The sequence below is a fragment of the Urocampus carinirostris genome, chromosome 6 (assembly GCF_059441175.1).
Source record: "Urocampus carinirostris isolate Australia breed hairy pipefish chromosome 6, RoL_Ucar_1.0, whole genome shotgun sequence".
Lineage (NCBI taxonomy): Eukaryota > Metazoa > Chordata > Actinopteri > Syngnathiformes > Syngnathidae > Urocampus > Urocampus carinirostris.
The window spans coordinates 28,730,262-28,752,825 of NC_142354.1; the positions used below are offsets into that span (position 1 = coordinate 28,730,262).

At 39.0% G+C, this 22,564-nt stretch overlaps 1 protein-coding gene across 7 annotated transcripts in view; it reads right to left on the reverse strand.

Annotated features, from left to right (window-relative positions):
* Positions 1 to 22,564, reverse strand: part of rargb (retinoic acid receptor, gamma b) — a 107,596-nt gene that overhangs the window by 41,546 nt on the left and 43,486 nt on the right. For 5 of the 7 annotated variants that reach the window (XM_088338647.1, XM_088338648.1, XM_088338649.1 and 2 more), the window contains one exon: positions 2,643 to 2,946. In XM_088338647.1, the coding sequence (XP_088194773.1) occupies positions 2,643 to 2,811 (169 nt within the window). In that variant the 5' untranslated portion in view covers positions 2,812 to 2,946. Of the gene's footprint in view, positions 1 to 379; positions 383 to 2,642; positions 2,947 to 5,088; positions 5,112 to 22,564 lie in introns of those variants that run through there. The other 2 variants (XM_088338655.1, XM_088338653.1) reach the window with 2 other exon arrangements.

Sequence of the window (22,564 nt, forward strand, 5' to 3'; positions counted from 1 at the left end):
TAACCTTCAGGTTTTTATTCCCATGCCAAAGTCATCGTTGTTCTCCAATTTTGATCAATGTGTTCTCCAATTGTGATCAGTGCCTTTTCTGTTTTTTTGCATGTGTGAAATGCCTTAAGCCATTTTGTGAAAAGTGTTGTAGTACCATGATATAGACATAATAAAATGTAATTTAACTGTGGAAAAGTGAAGATCGTGTTATTTCAAAATTATTTAATTTTCTATAAGTTGTTCTCTAATTTTGATCTCTGATATATATATATATATATATATATATATATACACACCAGAGATCATTTGTAAACGGACTGGGTTTAAATTGTGCTTTTAAAGTCACTGAAGACCTCCAAAAGGGCTTTACAATATTCTTCACACTTACCAACTCACACTTTGAATTGAAAGTTAAGCATTATTCAACTAGATGGCAATCACGTTTGCAGGTATAATTTCCAAAATGTGATTGAACATGAATATATTATGTTGGAATATTAGAACGTATTTGTTATAAGATGTCCTTAAAATTCAATAGTTGGAATTGTATATCTGCAAATAAATTGCACTTTTGGTTGAATTTTTTGTGGAAATTAATGTGAACATTTCTTTTCCTCTCCTATTTAATATTTAGTATCAAATTGTGAAGCACATTTATTAAAAAGTTAAATCCCAGAAACATTTTTTGCTCCAACACAACAAGGTATTACAGAAGAGCAACAGCACCCCCTGTAGCTCAGACGCAGTAATCTTACGCTTCAGTTCACTCCTCTTTTATTTACTGAGGACTTTGAAAAACAAGCTAAGTGCCGCTCACTGGAAAATAGCCCCAAAAGGCTCCCAAATTGAGAGGAATTCCAAGGTTGTTCACACAGCGTGCTCAGTGTCATGTGCAGGGCTGTGTGACTGAGATTAAAAGTGCCAATTCTTCACGCATTTGATAATTACCCGCAAAAATTTGACCTCATTTTCTTAAAGCCACTTAAACAGCAATTTGTAAATTATTCCTTTGTAAAATGATTGTCAATGATTTTATGGGGATGTACACCGAGAAATATTTTGATTCAAGCCAAGGATTTCCAAGCATCATTTTTGTTTTGAGATATCTAAAACAAATCTTGACAAAAATAACAATCATAATGCTCTAAATAAATTGGGTCGAAGGGGTCCCCTTTTTGCCAATCCTGAGCTAATTACCTGGTATATTTGTAAAAAAATTATCACAACTTGTATGCGTGTGTGAAATAAAACGACTGATATTTTTTGCTTGTTATAAAGAAACAACACAGTTTTAGGAGTTTTTTGTTTTATTTTTTTTAATTTTTGTTTTTATTGTGGTTATTCTAAACAAGGTTGGGTTAATACAATGTTTTCTTTGTTGCAAAAATTCCATAAAATTTCACTGGTTGTCCAAAGTGTATTGCTGTAAATGTTTTTAGGGTTGCTGTGTTGCATACAATGTTTCGCCATGTTAATTTTGATGACAGTAAAAACAATTGTATTATATACTTAAAACAAACAACCCCATTTTAGGAGTTTAAAAAAGACAAATATTTGGAAGTATCTTATGGGGTGTTGTTTGTTTTTACTTAGTTTAAACACCATAAGGGGAAAAATCATGTTTAAAAAACAAAAAAACAAAACTTTAGGAGCTTAAAAAATGCCTTACTTTTTTGTTCCTCTTTTACTTTTGCTTTGATTTATTTTCGGTCACAATTTAGCTGTTTCAAACAAAATGACCCAATTCTTGGGGGTGAGGGGGGTTGTATTTCTTTACATTATGACACACATTTCTTGCATTGTTTGAAACAAAATCACGCACTATGGAGGGTTGTTCAAAAGAAACATTGAATTACAAATTTATATTAAAGAAACCGGTTATTTCAAAAAGAAAATAATCAATTTTAGGGGGCTCATTTTGTATAAAATAACCCCATTTCGGGATACATGAACCCGGATAGTAAGTGATCCATTCTTAGCCTTAACTAGTTTCTTTTGAGGAGGTTATTTTTATTGTTTTTGCAATTTTTTGCACCTGGCTGTTCTAAAAGTGTAACCTTCTGAATATGATTCATTTTATGTACAATATTTTTGTATTGTTCAGAATCTAATAATTATCTTGCATGGGAATCATTTTATACATACAATTTTTTAAAATTACCATGGATGTGTCTTTAAAGATCAATTTAAAATCTCACTTTAGTGCCTTCATGTACCCCCATTTAAGCACCCCGCCCTAAAACAGTCATCAGTCAATCAATTAATTTCTTCCTTCTCTAGGATCTAGTATCAGTATTGTCACATGCCGCTGGCCATCAATGCCGAGGTCTGGCTCATCTCTGAAAAGCAGATTTACACAGAAAAACAACGGCGACCAGATGTTGAAAGTGCTGTATCTGAGTTTGTCGGTGGGCTTTTCCTGTTTCTGGTAACCAGTGAAACCAGTGCAATCTGTTTAATACACAAAAAAAACTGCCTGGAGAGGGATGGGCACCGCCAGACTGTACTTGCCTTAGAAACACCACAGAAATCGATACTCAAGACGACCCTGTTAGTTAAAGGATCCGTAAACCTCCTTATATATGGTTTCCTCTGATTTGGGCTTGAGCTACTTGTAGATAAACACAAACTGAATTGGAAAAATTACTCACACAGAGCGGCCATCTCTTTGGGTAGGTCTGCCCCAAAGCGTCCGAAAAGGTTGCTGCTAGCCAGCAGGTCAAAGGGCGAGTGGCTCCTCATGGCGTTGAAAGGAAACGGATACATGGTGCGAGGGAAGCCGGCCATGTGGCGCAACTGATGCTCCCGGTTTGTCGCCATGGTGACGCTAAGATGCTGCTGGGTCGGTGTCTTTGAGCGCGCTTTTGCGGACGTTTGGACAGTGCTTGAAAGGGAAGGCCGAAGGGGCCGCTGCCATTCAGGAGGGAAGAAGGCTAGTGATGAGGAAGGTCAAACCTGTAGAGGAAAAGAGGCAAACTTGAAAAATTGAATTCGCTGCATAAAAATATTTCCAAATAGGAATTTATTTCATTCAATTAGGCACAGAACAGGTAGTATTGTGAGGACACAATAATGCTAATATTCCAGGTGATAGGGGACTTGAGAAATTTAGTCTCAACGTTGAGCGATCTTGCTTGTTTCTTTGTCACAGGTTCGACTCCCAGCTCCTCCGAATTGAATTTTGAAGTGTCCTTACACAACACTGAACCCCTAATGTAGTCGATAAGCAGGTAGGCGCCTTGCAAGGACTCTGCTATTGGTGTTTAAGTGTGTGTGTGTGTGTGTGAATGGGTAAGTGTAAAGTGCACTGTGAAGCACTTTGGGAGGTCTTGAGTTACTGGTTGAAACGTCATAGAAATTCAGTACATTTGGCATTTATCATTTTAGAACAATGTATTAATCTTATTTGAGCCAAGGCATATTTCCTTCATTTAAAAAAAAATCAGCGTCACACCACTGTTGTATCTCTGGTACAAGTAAATCCAATTGAGAGATAGTTTGCTCAGGCACAGAAATTGGCTAATTTCCAACGGCACAGTACAACAGTTAATGTTCTACAATTAAAGTGCTGCAGCACAGTCTTTGAAAAAACGCTGCCCAAGAGTTATGACGTCATTGAAGGGACCCAACACTTTCAAAATGGCAAGTCCCATTAACACAACATGTGAGGGAGCTCCGAAACAGACAGATTGTAGTGAACAGCCATTGCATACCGCTCATTTCAGCTTGTAGGTAGGCGTTTCGTTTGTGTTTTTCTCCCCGTGTGCCGTGTTGGTATCATTTTGTCTGGCTAACTCCTTGTTAATGACAAAGAGGACAAAGGCTTTCCTGTTTTGTTTGCTCCTGGTTGGCTGGCTAGCCTGGCGTTAGTGTCAGTTTTGCGGTGTCCCTTGGTTTATTACCGACTGGCTCCGCATTTATTACCGTAGCTGTTGCCCCTTTTCATTGTTGGTTCATGGTTATCCTGGCTGCTAACTGCGCGTTTTTTGGCCGGAAAGCCTCGCATTTTCCCGCCAGCTTTTGTTGCATTTCATTGCCCCCCTATGCTTTTTTTGGTGCCAGTTAGCCTCTTTTTGGCTGCTTTCCCTTTGTTGAACCGTTACTGCATCTAAGTACCGACACAACGCCTAGAAATTCTTCATAAAAAAAATACAAAAACTTTGCCTGAACACTTGTCACTTATTCGATGAGTTAGCACGTAAAACAATAATGGGACTGGCTTGTTGATGTTCCTCCACTGACGTCACAGCTCGAGTAAGACAGCTCACACAGACAAGATATGCGGTCATCAAAATATTATCTCTGTAAAAAATTGGAATATACCAATAAAATGTACATACATTTCATGCAAAAACCTTGAACTGTTTCCTCACATTTTGCATGTTTAGGAATTTAGGATTAGCTTTTAAAAGGAAACCCCCTCAGCGGTGTCACAATTTCAAGGCAACGCCATATGATTTCAATCAGCACGATTGTATTTTAAAGGGTCTCTGTGTTCCCACTGCCAGCCTGCCAGCAACATGGGTGAAATTAACCCCCTTATAACAACACACACAGCAAAACAAGGTCGCCATGATCTCATCCCACCTTTTCGGTCTCCGGGGACTCCCGCCGCGACTCGGTGACCCCCCGCTGGAAGAAAAAAGTTATACGAGGGGGCTGCCCTTTATCATTTCTCTCTCATTCCCTTCAGTTATTTCACGAGTGGGCGAGGCTTAAGTCTGTGGTAGAGCTGTGGTAAATACAGCTCAGCCAAAGAATGTCTTGTTGTTTTGGGCCTGCTTCAGCTTGTGAAACAGGGAGGGAGATGTGAAATACAAATGTCTTCCACTCAACCTCAAAGACGAATATACTCAATCAGAAGAAAAATAGGGCAAAAGTAGGCAGTGTGGAAGTGAGATGCTCCAATAAAGGTACGCTCTGTTACATTGAACTCCGTAAAACGTACTGTAAACTGAAAAAACACACACACCAAAAATGCATACTAAATGCAGCTGGAATACGCTTCACGCAATTTTTATTTTTTTTCTTCAGAGTTTCACACGTTTTTAAAGGCATAATGGTGACACTGCCGTCCAAAAATAACGCTTCGCTTACTCTGAGTAATCCACAAGACCTTAGTTTGGAACGCGTTCATAAGATGTGAAAGAAGGAACAGCTCCACATATGTGCAGTTCACATTAACAGACTCTAGAAAAGAAAACAAAAGTGTCTCAAAACGTGGTGTAATACACCACATCTCTCGAAATACAGTGAAGGGTTGTGGGTAATTGCATTACAATAAATACAATATCTATCCGTACATTATCTGCACCGCTTCTCCTCAGTAGGGTTGCGAGGGTGCTGGAGCCCATCCCAGCTATCTCGGGGCAGTGGGCAGGGGACACCCTGAGCTGATTGCCAACCAGTCACAGTATTATAAAAAAAATAATATTCATAATAAAAGCATGTATTTTTTGTTTAAATGTACCACATTGCCAAAAAATGATAAATCAACTCTTGAAAAAAAATAAAAAATAAAAAATTGTATATATATATATATATATATATATAGGGGAGCACGGCGGGGCAGTGGTTAGCGCGTGTGCGGCACAGTTCTAAGGTCTCGGGAACCTCCTGTGTGGGTTCAAATCCAGCTACCGGACTTCCTGTGCGGGGTTGTATGTTCTCCCCGTGCTTGCGTGGGTTTCCTCCGGGCACTCCGGTTTCCTCCCACATTCCAAAAACATGCATTTCAGGTGAATTGGCCGGTCCAAATTGTCCCTAGGTGTGAATGAGCGAATGAGTTGTCTGTCCCTGTGTGCCCTGCAATTGGCTGGCAACCAGTTCAGGGTGTCCCCTGCCCACTGCCTGAAGATGGCTGGGATGGGCTCCAGCCCCCCCGCGACCCTAATGAGGATAAGCGGTACGGCTAATGAGATGAGATGAGATATATATATATATATATATATATAGGGGAGCACGGCGGGGCAGTGGTTAGCGCGTGTGCGGCACAGTTCTAAGGTCTCGGGAACCTCCTGTGTGGGTTCAAATCCAGCTACCGGACTTCCTGTGCGGGGTTGTATGTTCTCCCCGTGCTTGCGTGGGTTTCTTCCGGGCACTCCGGTTTCCTCCCACATTCCAAAGACATGCATTTCAGGTGGGTTGGCCGGTCCAAATTGTGCCTAGGTGTGAATGAGCGAGCGAGTTGTCTGTCCCTGTGTGCCCTGCGATTGGCTGGCAACCAGTTCAGGGTGTCCCCTGCCCGATGATTGCTGGGATGGGCTCCAGCACCCCTGCGACCCTACTGAGGATAAGCGGTGCAGTTAATGATATATATATATATATATATATATATATATATATATATAACATATATATGTGTGTGTGTTACTAGTCTAGCTTATTTTTTGGCATTTATCCTCCACAACATAGTGATTTTACAGCAACAAAACTTAGTAATGAACAAATGAAGTTTGTATATTTTTTGCCCTCTTCTAGATGGCTCCCGTAATTTGAAGAGGAAATAAAATATCCATGTCATAGCCTTTTCAATTTAACCAAAAGCACCATGTAGAGTAGAAAAATATATTGTAAGTGCTTCATGAAGCTTCATTTTCATCACATTAGGTGAACAGCAAAATAACCAATTTCGAATATAACGATTTGGATTTGGATGCAAGGATATTTGTTAAGGTAGGCTAAATTAAATTCAAAACAAAACCTTTCCTGTATATTGAAGCACATAGTATCAAATCTATACAAACACATTTTCTTAACTGAACCACTTCCACAGAGAATAATTGTTGTATCTTTTGATAAGTCAGACTTTTAGTCCAAAAATAAGGTTAATAATGTAGTATTTGTTATTGCAACATCCATTCCAGCGCGGTCAGGGCTGGAAGGGGATTACCTCATGTGCGGTTCTTCTCAAGGTTTCTTCATTTTCCCCTTGTTGAGGTTTTTGAGTTTTTCCTTGCCCTCATGTAGGTTTTAGATAAGGGGATGGTGTAATAATAGTCTGCGGTTTGCAATAATCTGTGGTCTGTGCAGCCCTTTGAGACGCTTTGTGATTAAGGGCCATACAAATAAACATGACTTGACTTGACTTAATATATATGACCAACAATTAGCCCATTCATAATATTCAAAAGAACACTAAAGTGACTTGTAATTCATATACTGTCATTGAGTGTGCGTTAATTATAGTGTAATAATTGTATTTTTGGCTGTGTTTGGAATCGATCCATATTACTTAAAGTAATGTTTGCTAGAGAAGAAATATTAACGTTACTCTTTGCGGTTTGATTCGGTTTTTTTTTAGTCGAGCCTAACTCTGGGTGTTTGTTGCTAATGCTATGCTAATACTGTTAGAACCTAATTCGAATTTCCCTTCGGGGATGAATAAAGTATCTATCTATCTATCTATCTATCTAATGGTCTTGGAGTCAGATTTACCGCCACCTTGGGACTGAAGTAGACCACTGTCACACAACATATTAAAACAGGGTTTTTTGCTGCCATTGTGAACAAATTCTGCAATCCGCCAAGATCAGCTCTGGAAATAATCATATTTCAAGCGCTTTAATGAAGAGTATTGGGTAACATTAGAATGACAAATCAGCAATTGTAAATGCAGTAAAACACTATTGCTGTTTCTTAACCTGCTCTCACACACAAAAAGGCAGCGCAGTTAATGTTGTTTTTAAAGTCATATTTCCCATATTGACATATTTCCGTAACTGCTCGGCTCCGCTGCGGTTTTTTCTTCACCGCGAGGGAGAGTCCCTGCCACTATTTCCACAAAGAACTTGACTGTTTGACGATCAAAGAATGTCAAACACCGTTTGGGCAAAGTGGGCAGTTAAGTGAAGAAAAAAAACACCCATTTTTTTTACACACATAGCAGGCATGTCACTGTTAACAAACATTAACGTAAACATGCCTGCGTACGAAAGAAGGATGCAAGCCGAGACGTGCCGCCTCCAGAATTGAACGTACACAGATGTTTGACACATTTACCTATTTGGGTTCAAGGTTTTCTTTTAATATAATAATTACTAGAACGTGTTCTCTTTGTTCAGCACCACCTGTGCTGTTACTTTGCTTTATAATTCATGCTGGTTTAAAAATTTGATCGGGTAGGGCAAAGCCAAAAGAAACGGAATTTCAGTTCAAGTGATTTTAAACACAAGAACCTACGTCAATATTGACCAATGTGTCAAATACTTGCTTTTACAGGCATCGAAAGCGTAGACAAAACTAAGAGAGTTAATCCTGTTCAGGTTTCAAATCATCAAGCGCGTCATTGAAAGCTCAAATTGACTTTGGAGAATGAAAGCGTTAAAATAGGACTGAGGATTTTTACCAGGCCTGGGTGATATATGATTTTTTTTTTTTTTTTCAATTTTACACTATGCACGACTTTGTAGATGATCAAATAGTTTTTTTTCACTCCCACTGTTTATGGCCCATCCCTGGTAATTCATTTGTAATTCTCCAATCCTTTTTGCTTACTCGGGCTGGCATGGCTACAGATGGGCTAGCATGGCTACAGATAGGCATAAATGATGTGTTAAGAATTAGGTAGCTTAGCCTGTAGGCTGCTAGTAATAGCATTTAGGTTTTCAGATGCTAGCATTAGCACTTCACACTTACCAATTCACACGCACACTCACACAGCGATAGTGGCGTCACTTACTTGCTTATCATGGCATTAAGGGTTCAGTGTCTTGCCCAAGGACACTTGAACATTTCACTTTTTACCGAATGGAACCGACTACCTCTCTATCCCAAAACGAGCGCTCTACCTCCTGAGCTACTGCTGCGGCCCTGCCCGTCAAGCACAATGTATTTCTAGCAGCTCGTATTACACATGCTAGTATTGGCTGCTAGCATTAGCGGCTAGCTAATAAAAACATGGCCGACCAAACTGTGCTGATTTATCTGTAAAATGTTGATTAGATAAAATGAAACCAAGTTTGTTGTTTATCATCAGGCACTGTAAAAGGTTTTGTTTTTCACCCTCCACCTTTACTAAAGGTTAACATCGCAAACGATACCATTAGCAGCTTACTAATAAAAATCAAGGTCACCCGAGGGTGTGTGAATCTTCCGTAAAATGTTGATTATCTAAAATTGAAACCTTATCGGTTGCTTATCATCAAGTGCAGTACAATATACTCTTTTCCCCAGCCGTATTTATTAGCGGCTAGCATTGAAAACAATGGCATTTAAGGCTTACATATCGGACGTCAGAATTAGCTGCTAGCTAATACAAACCAGGTTTAACCAACAGTGCTGGTTTGCCTGTAAATGTTTGATTAAATAAAAATGAAACCAAGTTGGTTGGTTAACACCAAGCACAGTAAAATGTGTTTTTCCACCTACCTGTATTTATATGCAGTTAGCATCAGAAACACTATAATTAGCAGCTAACTACCCAAAAGTGTGTGATTTTTTCTGCAAAATGTTGATTGTATAAACATGAAACTGATTAAGCTGGACTTATCATTGTTTAGAATGAATGACGTTTTTTTAACCACTAGGAGGTAATATATAATAAACACTGTCCCTTTAACATCTGTATTCATAATTTGTAGTGGTTGTTTTTATTGTTCCGTGTTATTTTACCTTCATAAAAGTATAAGGAGAGAGAATTCGGAAAAAACAAATCAGATTTTACTTTCGGGCAAAATCGTCCAACCCCAATCCTTCCACAAATGTCACCTTCGGGTCACACAGTCAAGTTCACGCAGAGTCTTTCACTAAAACCAAATCCAAAAAGTCAAGTATGAGAGCCAGATGTGTAAAAAAGGTTTGCCATAGAGAGAAAAAAAGAGAAACACAAGGAGCAGTTCCAAGCATCTGGCTGGCCATGTGTAAGGGCCGAGTGCTATTAATTAGCAGAGCGATGGAAAGTGGATTAATAGGAGAAAGAAGGAACTGTGGCGAAACAGCATGAGGCAACAAGAAAGCAGACAGAGTCGTTACTGAAAGCAAACATAAAAAAATAAAGAAACACTTTTATTTCTGCTAATAAACTATGAAATGGAATGGTTTCTTTCTCCCTAATGAGTAACACCCTCCGCCTCCTCGCTTTAGGGGGTTATACACCTTGGGGCAGGGTAACAAAAGTGGCGCTGTGTCTGCAGGACTCAATGCCGGTTTTTACGAGCTCAGGGTGGGTCGGGTCAGACCGGGTCACCTGGTCCCGGTCCTGCTGGCGCGACACATCTACGGTGCAAAACCCGTTTTCCAGACAATGGGGATTAAAAACAGCTTCGGTGGTTAAAGGGACAGTTTCTCTAAGTGGTAAATTAAATTCTTCATTCAACTACAGACACTATTGATTTGAAAACGTTGCAGCCCTGGATCCTTTGGCAATACAGAAAGATACAGTTGTTAAACTTTTGGGGAATTTTATTATTCATTGTATTTCAAACAACTTTTTGAATTGAACTAGCCGGCGTGAATTTTTTTTTTTAAGTGTCCTTAAAATGTTGAAAGTATAACATTTTTTCTATTAAGTATTTGTTAACAATGCCCAACTGAGTTTAAAGAGCCTTTATATGTTTTTCCACCACACCTATATGCTTTTGTCTTACTTTTAACAACGCTGTTCCGGACCGCACAGCACATTAGGTAGAAGGAAAGTGGGGGTGGGGCTTGAGGAGTGACTTTATGCTTGTCATTGCAGTTTTTGTTAGTAAATAGTAATATTTAGAAACGGCTTGCTTAAGATAACAGACCAAACGCCAACCCAAAACCCCTCAAAAGATGGAATAAAAAGGGTTTATTTGAGTGCATCAATTAAATGCACGCACTTCATTAATGAGCTGACTGAGGCTGCGATCATGACTTTAAGCCAGGAGATAGCAGCAGAGAGTAACAAAGTTTTAAATTCCGGACATCGCCTTTAAAGGGTCTGTGCATATTATCTAGAATAGAATTGCTATAATCGGTGGTGTGTGCAGCCCTTTGAAACTCTTTGTGATTAAGGGCTATACAAATAAACATGACTTGACTTTCTTTTTTTATTTTCTTCTCCTTTCTTTCTCCCCCTCTTTTAAACTTTGTTTTTTTCCTTTATATTTCTCTTCTGGTTTTTTTTCTTGTTTTTTCCTCTTTTTCATTTGCTTTTCTTTTTTCTTTCATTATTTTTCCTCCTTTTTTCTTTCTTTTTAAAAATTTTCTTAGTTTTTCTTTGTTTGTATTTGAAGAAAAATTATTTGGTTTGGGGGCAGCACGGCAGCGCAGTGGTTAGCGCATGTGCGGCACAGTTCATGTCTTGGGAACCTCCTGTGTGGGTTCAAATCCAGCTCCAGACTTCCTGTGCGGAGTTTGTATGTTCTCCCCGTGCTTGCGTGGGTTTCCTCCGGGCACTCCGGTTTCCTCCCACATTCCAAAAACATGCATTTCAGGTGAATTGGCCGGTCCAAATTGTCCCTAGGTGTGAATGAGCGAGTGAGTTGTCTGTCTCCGTGTGCCCTGCGATTGGCTGGCAACCAGTTCAGGGTGTCCCATGCCCACTGCCCGATGATTGCTGGGATGGGCTCCAGCAACTCCGCGACCCTACTGAGGATAAGCGGTGTAGCTGATGAGATGAGATGAGATTTGGTTTGGTCACTTTGAGTCTCCGTAGTTTGTATTCTTCCTTATGCTTAGTAGCACTTTTTTTGGCTTGCACAACACAATGTAGCGACACCTAATGGTCAAATATTGCACACTGTCGCTTAAAAATGAATTAATAAGCGGGGGTTTGCCAAGTCGCCATCGCCTCTGCTTATTTTTACTTGATTTCCACATCTAAACAGTTGAAATGACAAACTTTTTTTTCTCAATCACATGTTCCGCTGTTTGTGAGGAGAGTCATCTGGATCTAGTTATCCTTTGTAAATGTGACTGGATTTTATAGTTTTTCCAAATCAGCTCGCGGTTACAGTTATGAAACACAGGCACGGCGTCAGCCATTACTGAGAGTCACACTGTTAAACGGGTGCCGAACGTCGTTTTGAACTTGAAACAAAAACCTTTGAAGAAATAAATAAAAAAACAAAACAAAATCATTTATGTATGCTTCTTTCCATTATTCTGGTTCAAGCGTTTACCCAAATTGGGCAATGGTGGCAATTTACGTTTAGTACCTATAGGCCACTCGCTGCCAACACTTTGTTCTTTGACGGCCGGCTCATTAGTGCAGTGTTTTTCAACTAGTGTGCCATGAGACTTTGTGTTGTGTGCTATGGGAAATTGTCCAATTTTATTTTGCCAAAAACATGCCATTGTTAAATATGTTTCTTTTAGTTGAGTACATAGTATTCATCCATATCAAAAGTTAGCGACACAGTACTATTTTTTTTATCTTATTAGATAGTAATTATTTGCTCATGGAAAAGTACATGGGAACACCGTATTTTCCTTACTATAAGACACACCTAAAATCCCCAAATTGGCCAGTTTGAAAGTGCGGCTGTTGAGCCTTATGTACGTGAAAATAAAATTGGAAATGCAGTTACAATTAAAGAATACTGCATTCGGTAACCCTTCTGTAATTTTGAAACATACACTTATAGAGCCCTTTTGTGGCTAAGAGAATAATTGTTTGTCGCTAAAAAGAAAACAAAAGAGATGCTCAGACGCCAACTTTCATCACTCACAGCAAATCCTCTTTTGTAGTTGCATTGGAAAAATATCGTCTGTAAGTATGAAACACACTGTTAATAATTAAAGATTTTGGTTTATGGTAACAGTTTGTACAAAATTACATGCTCTTGTTTGAATTGTTGTTAAGTGATATTGCATTTGGTAATTGTTCTGACTTTGAGAAACGTATAGTCTTTGAGGGCGCTCTTGTGGTTAATAATAATAATAATAATAATTTCCTTTGTATTGTCATTCTTTGTAACAATGTACACAGAACGAAATGTCGATACACCTGACCCGTTGTAGCGGGTCGATGCAGCCGCAGCCAGAGGGCGCCGCCATTATACCAATTAGGTATGTCTCGGTCGAGGCGCGAACCAGCGACCTCCCAGTCTCAAAGCGGGCACACTACCATCTAGGCTACTGAGCTGGTACATGGTGTTTGTTGATAAAAATAATTTTAGTGGTGAAACTAGATGGCATAATGGTAATTTATGTTCTATAAAATACATTTAAATTAATATTATCCATTTATCTTTTATGCAACCTGTAGCTCTTACTGTGGTTTTATATGAGTTGTCTGTCCCCGTGTGCCCTGCGATTGGCTGGCAACCAGTTCAGGGTGTCCCCTGCCCACTGCCAGGAGATGGGCTCCAGCCCCCCCGCGACCCTAATGAGGATAAGCGGTACGGCTAATGAGATGAGATATATACATATATATATTTATACAAACAACTGTAATAACTTTGAACGCTCACTATGCTCAAACACACTGGGAACAAATCCCAATTGTCCCAAGTATATGTATATATATATATATATATATATATATATATATATATACATATATACATATACATATACACCAGAGCCATATCCCCCTAGTGAGAAGTGGATAGAATCAAGAACACGTTCACATTTTTGACTCTTTCTGGGAGATTGATACAGAGGAGGGGATTCCCAGCCCCCTGGCTCAACCCAACTGATATGTTGCAACATCTCGTTGGGAGTCAGTCGGTGACCAAACCCCCCAATTCCAACCCCTAATGCCGAGCGCCAAGCAAGGAGGCAATGGGTACCAATGTTGTAAGTCTTAGGTATGACCTGGCCGAGGCTCGAACCAGCGCCCTACCGCCAAGGCCACGAAATTGTTTTTTACTGTAGTTATAATTCCAGTAAATTCGCCTAACAGGCAAAAGGTCCCTTTCTCATTTTCCTGAAAAATAAAATGAAACTCAAAAACATTACAGCATAATAAAAAGGTTTTTGTTGCACTAGATCATAATTTTTGCTCCTTTTTTGTATTTTTTTTGTTATTTTTTTATAAAACCAAAAAAATACAGTAAAACTCAAAAAAACAGGTTAAAAAGTTAGTAATATACCAAATTACAGCAAAATTATTAACCAAAATGAATACCGTGTCTCCTGAACCACAGTCGCCACGATTGAAAATAAAAAACTTACATTGTCAATTTAGATGATAATTTAAGTGTCAAAACAACAGGAAACTGGTGCTATGATCAAATTATTAAATATTTCTCATCTCATTAGCTGCACCGCTTATCCTCAGTAGGGTCGCGGGGGTGCTGGAGCCCATCCCAGCAATTATCGGGCAGTGGAATTAAATATTTTCCTCGGATAATCTCCCTTGGGTTTTTTTTAATTAAAAAAGTCTGCCTGGGCAAATAAGAAGGTTGAGAAAAACTGCAGAAAAGTTTCAAAAAGATCCATCGGACCCTTGAGGCGTGTTTGACTTGATGTGAGATAGGCACATACATTCAAAAACACATGCTTCAAAAACAAAGCCGCACTTATTTGATTGCGTTAGTTTGTCACGAAACCCGCGCGAAGACAGCTCACGAAAGAAAATGTGAGGCGTCCTCAACCCGAAAATTGTAGGCGTTCTGTTGAGGTCACCACACAATATTTACTGTTTCCATGGTCAGGACTCGCAAATTGCCCCAGAATAACTTTTTTTTTTCATGGCGCCCTCTATTTGGGTTCCAACCGCAGTCAGAGCGTGGAAATAGACAAAACAGAATCGTCAATTTTGGGTGACAGCAAGAGCGAAGAAGGGAGGTAACATTTTCTTAATATGTCTTTTTGAGTAATTGTTAAATTAGTAAATGTTCTGTACAACGAAGAGCAGAACTAAAAGCCCCTTTTTAGGTAAAATGTTTTTTTCCCCTGGAAGCACTTAAAGTGACACCGTGGCATGAAAAGGGACACAAATGGACTTGTGCTTATGAATGCTCATATATCATATTTAAACGCTTTGAAAAGCGTGATGATATTCTAACAACATTAGTCTCGTAGGTCAAACCAACAGTCTTTGATGGATATGGAGCTGATAACAACACTTTAATATTTTGCTAACCTTTAGCTTAAGAATGTTAAACTAAAAATGTGCAAAAGTCATTTCGCAAGATAATTTTCCATTCACCTTTAACTCCTAATGTGCTTCAACATGCTGAAAAAATTGTAGAAATGGTCACATTTATCTAGCTAACAGCTAATTTAAGCATTTATCTAGCTATTGTAACACTTTTCTAATTCGCTAACACATAACATAAGATTCAAGTCGAAATTGCCACCAGTACTTAGCTAGCTGACAAAAATGTGTTGCATTTATCTTGCTAACATTACAACAGTATATGACCACTTTGCTAATTTACTAACCCTTAATTTAAGAGTGTCGTCCAAATTGCCAAAAATATTTAGCTAGCTGTTTTTTAGGATTTGTCTAACTAACATAACAGCTGTATCTGATCACGGGTCTAACTCACTAACCTCTAACTTAAAAGTGTTAAATTTATAGAAACAACTGTAATAACTTTGAACCCTCACTATGCTCAAAGACACTGGGTGTCCCAATCCCAATTCCCAAAGTATTTACCAGGCTAACTGCTACATTTTCAGCATACTTCTAGCTAACTTAAAACAACAGTATTTAGATACAGATGTTTTAAGTTAGCTTTATTACTTAATCACTTTACTAATTTGCTAACCTGTAACTTAAAATTGAAGTCCAAATTGTCACAAAACTAAGTTTTTTAGCATTCATCCAGCTAAGGTAACTACAGTGTACGACCACTTTGCTTATTCGCTATTTTTATTATTATTATCCATTATCTGCACCGCTTATCCTCAGTAGGGTCGCGGGGGTGCTGGAGCCCATCCAAGCTATCTTTGGGCAGTGGGCAGGGGACACCCCGAAATGGGCACACAGAGACGGACAAACTCACTCGCTCATTCACAACTGGGGACAATTTGGACCGGGCAATTAACCTGACATGCATGTTTTTGGGAATGTGGAAGGAAACTGGAGTGCGCAGGCACCGGGAGAACATGCAAACTCCACATGGGGAGGCTGCGGTAGCTGGAATTGAACCTTGAACCTTCGCACTGTGGGGATGCACGCTAACTATGCCGCCCTTATTATTATCATTATTAGTATTATCATTATCGTAAAAGTGTTGATTATGAAAATTTCATTCCCTAAGACTCTTTTCCAATCACTCTGAACTACTACTATGCTCCAGGACCCTGAAAAAGAAAATCCAAATTCTCCCAAGAGGTAGCAGTTAACGTTAAAACACTATCTGACTCCTTCGCTAATTTGTTAACTCTAAACTTAAGAGTGACGTCCAAATTTGAGCATTTGTCTAACATCTCTGCTAATTCACTAACCTAAACTTGTTTTAAAATGTGTTAAATCTATATAAGTAAATTTAATACACCAACAAATTTCGAAACAGCCAAAACCAAAAACATTTTTTAAGCAAATCATCTAGCTAAGTTCACCAACACGCTCATTTAAGCATTTTTCCCCGTCCCATTTAAAACACGTGGAAAAACGTGACATCAAACAGCGGTAATAAACCAATTTTAAGTGACTACATCTCTGCTCCAAGTCACCGAAAAAAAATCAAAATGTATTCAGCCAGCTAACAATTATTTTTTTTTTAGCATTTGTCTAGCTAACACAGCTAATGCACTCATCTACCATTGCATATTTTTGTCATTCCATTTATCAAACCTAGCAGATTTTGACATCAAATGGCGGCAGTAACCCGATTTCAAATGACACCATATTTGCTCCCAAAAACTGACAAAACATAAAACAAAATTGTCAAAAGCATATAGCTAGCTAACAACTATATTATTTAGCATTCATCTAGCTTATGTTGCTAATGGAATTCTATTTATTTCGTCCCATTTATGTCAAAATGGCGGTAATAAATCAATTTCAAATGACTCCATCTCTGCTCCAAGATATAAAAAAATCAATAATTTGTGAGATAGCTCAAACCTAACACGCTCATCTACCCTTGCATCTTTTTTTCCATCCCATTTATCACACATAGCAGAACTGAACATCCAACAGCGGCAGTAAATCGATTGTAAGTGACTCCGTCTGCCAGATGCAAATTGTCACAAAGTATCTAAATAACTAACAGTTACCTCATTTAGCATTCATCTAGCTAACGCTGCTAACAAATTTAAATTTCGGCATCTTTTTTTATTTCGTTTCCGTTTATCACACGTAGCTGAACAGCGGCAATAAAGCGATTTCATGTGACTCGGGTTGAAGTGGTGCAATGGTGTTAAGGGCGGAACGCAGACGTGATGTTCAGCAGTGCATGGCAAGCGACTGGAGTCGGTAGGGACAAATTTGCTGTTTCACACTGTACAATGGCGCTTTTGTAGTTTTGATCATGTGCTTGATGAGTATTCAATGTTAGCGTAGCTTTTGGATTACACGGTGATGCTTCAAATGTGGGCACGACATCCTAAACTCAAATCAACACCTCAGTGATTATGTTGAGGTTGTTGTCTATTTTCAAAGGTTTTATCTATATTAAAATGTTGTTCAGTCCGCAACACTTGTTCTTTCGCTTTTATTTAGTTATTTCAGCACGGCGGCTGAGTGGTTAGCGCGTCCACGGTACAGTTCTGAGGTCATGAGATCGAACCTTCCAGTGTGGAGTTTGCATGTTCTCCCCATGCCTGCGTGAGTTTCCTCCGGGCACTCCAGTTTCCTCCCACATACCAAAAACATGTCAGGTCAATTGGCCCATCCAAATTGTCCCTTGGTGTTAATGAGTGAGTAAATTGTCTGTCTTTGTGTGCCCTGCGTCTGGCTGGCAACCACTTCAGGGTGTTCCCTGCCCCCTGCCCAAAGATGGCTGGGATGGGCTCCAGCACCTCCGTGATCCTACTGAGGATAAGCTGTGCACACATTGGATGGATGGATGTCTTTTTTGAGTTTTTGTATCGTGGCAGTAGTATTACATTTTTCCTTTGTATTTCAATCATGTCCATCCATCCATCCATTATCTGCACCGCTTATCCTCAATAGGGTCACGGGGGTGCTGGAGCCCATCCCAGCCATCTTCGGGCAGTGGGCAGTGGACACCCTGAACCATGTCAATTATTACTATTCCTCTCGATCTCTGTTCAAAATATTAAACCGAAAATACGATTTAGCTGATTTAAAGGTCTTTTCTGTCTTTACAAAAACATTAAGGTTTTAAGAAGGAAAACAACTTAAAAACTGAAAAAAATACTTGACCCACTTATAAACAGTACAAAAAAAATAGTATTAATTTTCTGTATTTTCATTAAATATTTCTTTCAACATTTCTTTGTGGATTCATTTGTATATATATATATATATATATATATATATATATGCATACAACGTCCATTGAGGTTCAATATTCATGATTGTTAATCCAGAAGCACTTTCCTTTTAACTAAAAGAAATTGTCAACACAGACGGCCCCACAAAAGACTAATAAAAACAGAGAAATGTCTTGCAAAATATCAAACAAAAAGAATGAGACAATAAGTTGTAAACACACCAACCACAATCTCGACCTTATCTGTCAGATTTTAAGAATACAACAGACGTCCCACAATACCGCAATCAGCGTCACAAGTGCTGCTTTACTACTACCGTGCTCTTCGATTGTCTGTCCAGCCTGTACAAACAGAACTTCAAATGGTCCCAAAAAACTGTCCATATGTCCGGTGAAAAGATAAAAATGCGTCAACCTGATAATTCATCGATCTTTTAAAGTATTTGGCGCGTCAAAACGACACTAAATACGCTGTAGTCACACATCATTGGTTTCAAATCTGCTGTTACCTTGGCAAGGACTTTGATAAATGAGCTCCATTTTTTTTCTTTCAAGACTCAACGCCACATAAATCAAGCGCTTGGATTTCGGAATTACACAGTGTAAACGTGGGACGACACGGCCATGTTTGATAAAATGCACAATGTTGTCATTATGTCGAGTCGAGCCCTGTGGGCTGCTCAAGGTCTCCAGGTCGACTCTGGGGTCAGCTCCTGTAGCTCCAGGCTCCGTCTTTCAGCCACGGGTCAGGCCTAATTGAGGCAGCTTTTCATTGAGTATTTAAGTGAAAAAGTGAGTCCAAAGTCTTCAGATAAGGACAAGCACAATCCAAGACTATAGATAAAAGATTAGAAAAGCGTTTTGCGGAATGTCCCAAGCGCACAACATCCCCAGGCCGCAATTGAACAGAAATTGTGAGCTTCTTTCAAAGCACCGCCACGCACAAAAGGGCAGCAAATCGGGTGACTTCCAAATATCTGAAGCCAATTAGGCATGCATGACTCCAACAATATCTCACTAAATAATTCCATGGTCGTGTAATACTGAGGAGAACAAGAATACGTCTCGGGTTTCTGCTTGTTATTCGGTCATAAACTGCAAGAGAAGTCCAAAAGGTTGGTGGAGACCAGGGTTGAGTATAAGGGATAACTCATTCAGTGCCATAATGTATCAATACATTTTCAGAAGAGTTGTCCCTGAGCGCCAAAACGTAAAAATACATTTGCGTTTTATTTTAAAAAACTATTCTACAGGCTTTGGTGCTCCTGATCAGTAAGTATCAAGCCTTTGAGAATGGTTTCAGTCCGATAAATCACCACTAAATGCCAGGAATGGCTTTAATCGTATATTTGTCCACACATCAAGGAGCCACCACTACTTTGTGTTAATTTGCTTTCTCAATCCAGCGATTGAGAATGTGTGGGCGACCCTTGTGTGACCGAAATCGTGTGATCAACACTGGAAACATCGGGCGCCGAGACATTTGGCGCTGCAAAGTGCCCTTGTGTTTATGGAAAGCATTTTTTTTTCAGATATTGGTAGTACCACAAGTGCAAAAATAAAATGCATCTTTTTGCAAAAGGTTTCTTTGGAAACAAGTATTTCCATGAAACTTAGCAATGGTCAACTGTTGCTTTCTATACAATGGTAAAACCCCCCAAAAAAATTTTTAATTGAAATATGAAAGATGAGAACTAAAGTTTTTTTAGTCCTTCAAAAATCGGTCGAAAATGGCAGCTGCACTTCCCATTTGAGAGAAATGTCTGACATTGGATGTGTTAAGTTAACTGGACACTAATGACACCCAACATTAAAATCAATCCAGACAGACCATAATAAACAATCGAAGACAATAAAACCCACAAGAGAGCCATCCAAATTTATTGTAAAGCACTCAAAGTTTAGATTCGCATATGGGACCAGTTTGAGGTTCAATTGAAAATGGCAGATTGAGAATGAAAACAACAGGGGGCTGAAAAGACACGGAAAATATTATAAACGTGTTCAGCAGGGGGCCGCAATCGGTGGACTTTGGTCCAGATCCAGACATGGAAACGCTATCAAACTTACGAGCACGGGTATGCTTCCCGTGTGTCGTGCCAAAGAGTGTATATATGTGAGCCACGTATACTTTCAGGCAAGCTAACAGTAAGGAGGCCATGTTTAAAAAAAATAAAGAAAAAAACTGATTTCAAATAATCAAATACAAATCTTTGTGTTACGAGCATAGGAATGCTCCCAAGTGACACATCCAAAAAGGAGTGGATTCACTTGAGCCACGTATTCTTTTGGGCAAGCTAATGGTCAAGGGTTTAAGTTGTCAAAAACACTTAAAAACAATCTAACTCTCGCTTTGTGTTATGAGCACAAGTATGCTCCCAAGTAACATGTCAAAAAAAGATTGTATATACACGAACCATGTATGCTTTTGGCCAATTTAATGGTAGAGTTTATGTTCTCAAAAAATCAAATAGTCAAAATCACGTCTTTCTGTCAAAAACACGGGTATGCTCCCAAGTGACATGATAAAAACAGAGTGGATATGCATGAGGCACGTATGCTTTTGCAGCAGGCTAATGGTAAAGAATTTTTGTCGCCAAAAAAGCAATTAAAAAAAATTGTTTTGCCTTATTTTTTCGAAAATATTGTAACATACTCGAACCTAACGCACAGCAATTTTTTTTCTTTAGTTGTCCATAACAGCAAAAACAGAATTGTTGTTATTGTGATGGAAAACCACATAGTGTACATTGTTCACAGCAAGATTAAACGCCACACTCATTTGCATGCAATTAAAGACTATAAAAATAAGGTATTTTTTCGAAAATATTGTAACATACTCGAACCTAACGCACGGCATTTTTTTTTCTTTAATTGTCCAAAACAGCAAAAACAGAATTGTTGTTATTGTGATGGAAAACCACATAGTGTACATTGTTCACAACAAGATTAAACGCCACACTCATTTGCATGCAATTAAAGACTATAAAAATAAGGTAAAAAAAATGTGGATGGATAAGCAATATTTACAAGTGCTTGTAGTGGATCAGAAAATGGTGCAATTTAAACAGTGCAATGATATTATGTATTTGGGCAATTTGATATGGTTCTTGCCATGTGGGGATTTGATTCGATCTGGTTGAACTAAGTTTATATGAGTTACTTTTTTGTTTTCATTTTAAATCTTAAGTAAAATGCCAATCCGAACCATTCTCATCTAAGATATATTTATTGTACAAAAGCCAGTTCGATCGTTACATCAAAACAATAAGATAGATTCGACTCAGTCTGACTTGACAAATCTTTCAAAACCAAACAGAAAACGATTTTTCCAGGTTTTAGTCGATTTTTACTAAACCCCTAATACGAATAACTTTCTTCAATGGATAACTACTTTTTCAGTTACCGATTAGCGCCGAAGGGCTACCAGTTTTATATGCATTTCCAAACTATCAATACATAATATTACTGAATGTTATTACGAGGTTGTACTGATTAAAAGTAGGGTTGAAATAAGCTCGGTCAACCACCAAGACATCATTCCAGTTAGAAATCAGATTTCCTAGAAAATAACAATTAACTGTCACTGGTGAGATACATTCAAAACCAGACCGCGGGCTACTAGTGTTCTTAGGGGACTTCCATGTTGCTGATCTTTGCACTAATCTATTTAATCCCTCTGATCCAAAACCAGGTGGTAAAGACCATTTTTAGGGCGTTTTTAGATTGAGAGACCAAACGTCACAATTGTTTTTCTTTATTCACAGAAAAAAACGAATTAACAACTCTTTATTCCTGATCTTGTAACCATTTTCCCCCTTAATTAGACTGTTAACTTCAGATTGCCATGGCAGTAAGTCTTCAACGTGACCCAGCTGAGGACTCGTAACGTTTTATGATCTCTCTACGGACGTGATCAACTGATTTGACGTGACTAACGAAAAACGATGGCTTAACGACGTCAAGTCAGGACGGGATGCAAGAACAAATGTAGGAGTTCTACTTATGAAGTTAAGTGGGATGTCAGAGTAAACGTACACCTCACCTGGGTGACCACCTCAAAATATTAAACCCATCTTTGAGAGGTGTCAATGAACCCTAAAGGTTTGCCGGCCCATGAGTGCCCATTGGCTTTTTGTTCCTCGATCTTTATCTTCTCTTTGCCCCTCTTCCCGATTAAAACAGTCACCAGGAAACCCAACCCCTGCCCTCGTGCGTTCCCGACAACACACAAACAAGAGAAAGAGACATCTCACTCGTGCTTGGGCATGCCTGCATTTTCTTACGCGCTCAACTTTGGAAGG